The sequence below is a fragment of the Heloderma suspectum genome, chromosome 6 (assembly GCF_057233095.1).
Source record: "Heloderma suspectum isolate Gila_16-S chromosome 6, 16-S_ref, whole genome shotgun sequence".
In the NCBI taxonomy this organism is placed as follows: Eukaryota; Metazoa; Chordata; class Lepidosauria; order Squamata; family Helodermatidae; genus Heloderma; species Heloderma suspectum.
The window spans coordinates 93,240,304-93,246,457 of record NC_139463.1 but is presented as its reverse complement, the minus strand read 5'-3'; the positions used below and the strand labels follow the sequence as shown (position 1 = coordinate 93,246,457).

The following is a 6,154-nucleotide window of genomic DNA, read 5'->3' as shown; positions in this document are numbered from 1 at the left end:
CTATGCGCACCGAGTCCCATGTTGAGCAGATTCAGTTTCACTTAGCCAAGGTTCCCTTATGCCCAATCGTGCTGGGTATTTCCTGGCTCTCTAAGCACAACTAGGAGTGCACGAAAGCCACTTACCTGGTCTCACAGCTTGCTTCGCGGTTGGGGGGAGGCGCTTCGTTGCTCCCCCTGAAGTTCAGGCTGGGGAGCGGAGGCTTCCCGCCTTGCCCGGCTGAAATTCAGGATGGGGGGGAGGCTTCCCTCCTCACTGGGGGGGAGGCTTCCCGCCTCGCCCGGCCGAAATTCAGGCCAGGGAGGAGGCGCCTCGCCCGGCCGCGAAATAAAAAGTAAAAAAAAAAAAACGCCCCCGTGATAGGCTACGTGATGATTTACGTAGCCTATCATGGCTGACTTTGCAAATCTAGCCGTGATAGGCTACGTTAATCGTCACGTAGCCTATAACAGGGGCGTGTTGTTTTTTTTTTACTTTTATTGGAATGGCGGCGGTGGCAGCTGGTCGAAAGACTGGCTGCCGCCTCTGCCCCTGTTGAAGACCTGATGAACTGCCGCTGGGACCCGCCGCCGGGAGGGACATTCGGGAAAGGTAAGTCCCGTCCCGGGGGGGGTGCGGGGGGCGGGGGGTGCGGAGAATTTCTCCCCGAAACTTCTTCGGGGGGCCGAACACGTTGGCACTTGGCCCCCCGAAGTTTCGGGGAGAAATTCTCCCCCATCCCTAAGCACAACCCTCAGATTTCTTGGGGACTTCAGCAAGTGGAGTTTGCGTCTCCCTACTGCTGGGAGCATTGCCTCCTGGAGGAGGCGCCAGTCCCAGCCCAGGCCTTAACCCTTTCCTCCCCCTTCTTGTCTGCTTCTGGCAGTCCTTCAGCTACCGTCATCGTCCCAGAGAAGTATGCAGCTTTTCGGGATGTGTTTGACAAGAAAGAGGCTGACCGGCTTCCCCCCCACCACCCTTTTGACTGTGCCATTAACCTCATTCCAGGGTCGACCATCCCCACTGGCCGGCTGTATCCGATGTCGGAGCCGGAACTTCGAGCTCTGTGGGAGTTTTTGGACACAAATCTCAAACACGGTTTCATTCGCCCCTCCTCCTCCCCCGCCTGCGCTCCTACCTTCTTTGTGGCCAAGAGATCTGGAGAACTCAGGCCAGTGCATGATTTCAGAAATCTAAATTCCATCTCCATCCCTGACAAGTACCCCCTACCCCTCATACCTGAGATGCTGGAGCACCTGGGGCGAGCCAAGATTTTCACAAAGTTGGACCTGTGTAACGCATATAATCTCATTCGCATCCGGGAGGGGGATGAGTGGAAGACCTGTTTCGGGACCCGGTACAGAGCGTATGAATACCTAGTAATGCCTTTTGGGTTAGCCTGCGCCCCTCCCACTTTTTCGGGTTTTATGAATGCCATCTTCAGGGACTATTTGGACACTTTCCTCATTGTGTATCTCGATGATTTACTTATATTTTCTGAGGACTCCGAGGCCCATCAACGCCATGTCTCTGCCGTACTCCAGCGCCTCCACGAGAACCATCTTTATGCCAAGCTGGAGAAATGTGCTTTTGACCTAACCTCTTTGGACTTTCTTGGCTACATTATTTCGCCTGACGGTATCAGGATGGACACTGCAAAGGTCCAGGCTGTCCTCTCCTGGCAGCCTCCGTCCACCAAGAAGGACTTGCAACGTTTTCTGGGGTTTGCTAATTTTTACAGAAAGTTCCTGCCCAGTTTTGCTCGGCTCACTTCTCCTCTCATGGACCTCCTTAAGGGCAAGAAATCTCCTTTTCATTGGACAGCATCAGCCCAACAGGCTTTCGATGTACTTAAGAGGCTTTTCAGTTCTGAGCCGATCCTGTTACATCCTGACCTGAGGAAGCCTTTTGTAGTACAAACTGATGCCTCTGATTTTGCGGTGGGGGCGGTGCTCTTTCAGCCTCATTGGGAGGGCAGCGGGCTGCAACCCTGAGCCTACCACTCCCGGAAACTGACCATGTCTGAGAGGAATTATACCATCTGGGAGAAGGAACTGTTGGCCATCAAGTCTGCTTTGGAGACCTGGCATCATCTCCTGGAGGGGGCACAACACCCAGTCGAAGTTAGAACCAACCATTGCAACCTCGAACATCTTCAGACAGCCCGTGCCTTAAACCAGTGGCAGATTAGGTGGTCGCTTTTTTTTTCTCGGTTCCACCTTAAGATTTGCCATGTGAAGGCCTCAGACAACCTACAAGCAGATGCTCTTTCTCATAAGCCTGACCTCCAGCCAGGGAGTGAGGAGACTTCCCCCCCCCCTCTGATTCTTCCCCCTCAGGGCCTGGCGGCAACTGCAGTGCCTCATTCTTGGGACAGGCCTGAAGAGCGATCCTGGGATCCCGCGAAAAATGTGCATGCTCCGTTGCTGCTGAGGCGCTTCCACCAGCTGTACCCCCACAAACCTGGGGTCCCAGGGGAGGAGCATGAGGGGGGGCCTCCTGGAAGTGGGGATGATGTCAGGGTGGACACTGAGCCCACAGAATCCCAGAGTAGTTCTGATGCTGAGGAAGAGCAGTCGCTTCTGGGAGAGGAGCGCGCTCCTCTTTCCCAGGACAAACAGCTGACGGAGATTCCTCCCACCCACATTCCTAGTTTAGTTAGCAGTCCAGGGAGTGACCCAGCACACATAGCAGACTGGGTGGATGTGTGGTGCAGACGCAGAGAGTGGCGCCAAATGGAGGGCACAGAAAGGAGGCGTAGCGCCCGGTTGGTGCTCAAAGAACGGTTGCGCCCAGAGGATCCAAGGGAAAAGGGGAGGGATTCTCCCTAGTCCTTATATTCAGGGGTCTGCCAGTAATTGCCTTTCAAACGGGGACCAACTGTTCCAACTTAGGGCATAGGGATGCTGCTGCTCAGATCTAGTTGCTACCTGTAGAGTTGTTAAGTTGTAAAAGAAGAATAAAGCTTTGAAAAGAATCCCTCTGTCTGTGTCTGGACTTGGCTACTAGATTAGACTGAGAGAGCCCTCCAAGGAGCCCTTCTTGAATGTCGTCTGCATTTGCGCTTGCGTCTGCGTGGTGATTTGTGGGTGGAGTTCTGTTGTGTGGTGGTGGTGGTGTGTTAGTGGTGGTGCTTAGTGGATTTCCTTGTATCAGTGTTGTTTGTGCATTGTGGTGGTTTTGTCTGGTCTCTCTCTCTGTGTGTGTGTGTGTAGTTGTGCATTGTGGTTTTTTTCCCATTTTGGTCTCTGTGTGTGTAGTTAAGTGGTGGTTGTGCGTGGCTGTCTTGGTGTGTGTGTGTTTGTGTGTAGTAGTAGTGTGGCTGCTCTAAAATAGCTGCACCAGTGCGTGGCAGGAGGTGGGACCTATCTGTTTGTGGTCTCATGTGGAAACAAACATGAAGCTATCTCTTTGTGGTCTCATGTGGAAACAAACAAATCCTGACATTTAGCCTGCAATCCTATGTTTGTTGAACATGGACAGAAAAAGGTCCCATCATCTTCCAGCCACTTTGGCTGGTTGAAGGGATGCTGGGAACTGCATTGCTTTTCCTGTACAACCACATGCATAGGATTATGCAGGCCTGGCTACAATTCATATTACACACTGACACGCTGTCCATTTCCAGGGAAATGCTGCTGCTGCCCGTCTCTGCACAGTGCACACAGGGGGACTGGCACCAGCCCAGCAGCAACAGGACCAGACTCTTGGTGTGTGCACGTCATCCTTCTTCATGTAGTGATTGCTGCATTTTTGCACCTCACCCACCCCACCTTTCTACCAAGACATTGGCACTCAAGTCAACTCATGAGCAAGAGTTCATCTGAGAGCTTGGAGATCTGGGTATAGTCCACTCAGCCATGGAAGCTCGCTGGGTGACTTTGGCCCAGTTAGAAAGCCACAGCCTACCTCAGTGTTGTTGCTGTGAGCATTAAATGGAGAGGAAGGGGCTAATGTGAGCCGCCTTGGGTTCCTTGAGCTAGGAAAAAAGGTGGCATTTATGCAATGCATCACTAGAATAAATAAATACCATGGCATTGCAAATGTAGAAATGGGGTGACTAGAAGTGCAATCCTGTGCATGTTTACAGAAGTCCAACAGTCCCCATCACACCAAAACTGTCAGTACTGTATAATCTGCCTCCCTAATTATCCCCTCATCATTAGACCTTGTGGTGGGAGGACAGAATCAGTGGTTCTTATGGTAGTGGGGATGGTGATAGACAGATCAATCAATGACTGTGGTTTTGTTCACTCACCACATATATAAATGCATTCATTCTGTTACTGTGACATCCCACAGCTGCGCATCGTGTCTTGCTGGTGGAGGAGGCACTGAGGGCCGTGGAGAGGGAGAGGAGAGAGGAGGAGGAGGAGAAGGAGGAGGAGGAGGAAGAGGAAGAGGAAGAGGAAGAAGAGGAGGAGGAAGAGGAGGAGGAGGAGATCGAAGAGCCAGCAGCGAGAGGAGCAGCATCTGTGGAGGAAGGCCACCCTTCTTCCACAGATGAAGCCCCTCCTCTTGTGCTCCTGATGCATCTGATGAGAGACGTCCAGATGCTCAGCAGGACCTGTAAGTAGTACTACAGAATGGCACCTGACCTGAGCTAACAAGTCTGCCTGCAAGATGCATATTACCATTGTGCTTTATTCTTCTCTTTCTACACACAGGTGATGACCTTCAAAGAAGGGTGGAGGCCACGGAGCGGGAACTGCATCCTCCTACGAACTGAGGCCTGCAGCCAGCCACTGCCCAGCCCAACATTACAATTGTTTCTGTGTTTTGTTTTGATCTGTTCTGTTTGTATATAAAGTTCTTTCTAAAAAAAATAAGGTAACAATTCTTTGGTTCAAGTCCACAGATATTTTTTTTTAAATCTAGATCATTGTACAAATGATCTCTGTGTTCGCTTACTGTTAGCCACAACAAGAATGCCTTCCCAGCCAAACAAGCCCAGCTGCTGTAAGCTTTCCTCATAGGGAGATGGTCATTTAGCATCCCTGATGTTATGAATGAATCCATTTAAGACGAGGCTGGACAGCCATCTGTCAGGGATGCTCTGACTTGGATACCTGCATTGAGCAGGGGGTTGGACTCGACGGCCTTGTAGGCCCCTTCCAACCCTATGATTCTATGATTCTATGAAGTATGCTTTGTTTTAGGTGGAGGTGCATATCACATACATGTAAACTGGACGCATACCAGAGGGATCTTTTCATATAGAACTCTGGGTGCTTAGGAAAACCCAAAAGCTGAGGGAGTCCAGAGAGAGACCACAACAAGGTCTTTGAAAGCAATTCCTTGCTTTATGAAAGAATTTAAATGAATTAAAAGCACACATCAAGAGAATTAGAACTATACATACATTTGGGGAATCAGAATCATACTAACATTCAGAGGGGTAAAGATACACATATACAGTCAATAGCAAAGTACACTGGGATGCGTAGAAAACTCTCTCTGTGTGTGTAGTAGGGATGTACGCTGTTGCATAGTCTGCCACACACAGTCGGGCAGCGCAACTGGACTCTGCATGTGAGGTATTATAAAGCTCCACCACATATCACCAGTGCTTTGGGCTCCGCCCAGGCCAGACAGGGACTGCTTGTTTGGACAAAGTTCAAATGGGTGCCGCCATTTGTGTACCATTGGTGCCGCCATTTGCGTATGCGCTTTTTTTTTTCTTTCAAAGTCAGCCATGATAGGCTACGTAAAGATTTACGTAGCCTATCACGGCTGACTGCAGGCCAGGGACGCAAATGGCAGCAGCTACGGCCGCCGCCATTTGCGTCCCGGCAGGAGAAGAACTTTTGTGGCCGGAGAGGTGGGGCACTCCCCCCTGGCCAGAATTTTGGTGGGGAGGGATGGGGCACCTCCCCCCCAGCCAGAATTTTGGTGGGGAGGGACGGGGCACCTCCCCCCCATGCAGAATTTCAGGGGGAGGGACGGAGGGCCTCCCCCCACCGCGAAGCAAGCTTCGGGATCAGGTAAGTGACTTTCGTCCATCCCTAGTTCCTGGATAGCCACATCATAAGTTGATCCTTTCCTGGCTGCTTTGGCACATTCCCCCAGCCTGCTCCCGCTTACACCAAGCTCCACTGCCATTGAGGAGTACAAGTTGAACTTTCGACAAGATGCCCCTGTGTCTGTATGTTGTGTTGGTGGTGCAGCTGCTGTG

General features: G+C 51.4%; 1 protein-coding gene across 1 annotated transcript; it reads left to right on the top strand.

Annotated features, from left to right (window-relative positions):
* Window positions 1-456: 456 nt before the first annotated feature.
* LOC146341856 (uncharacterized) lies at window positions 457-4,797 on the top strand. Its single transcript, XM_084808430.1, has 3 exons — window positions 457-591; window positions 4,282-4,548; window positions 4,647-4,797. Exons 1-3 carry the CDS (start codon window positions 546-548, stop codon window positions 4,706-4,708), a joined length of 375 nt encoding a protein of 124 aa, XP_084664556.1. The 5' UTR covers window positions 457-545; the 3' UTR covers window positions 4,709-4,797.
* The last annotated feature ends 1,357 nt before the right edge of the window (window positions 4,798-6,154 follow it).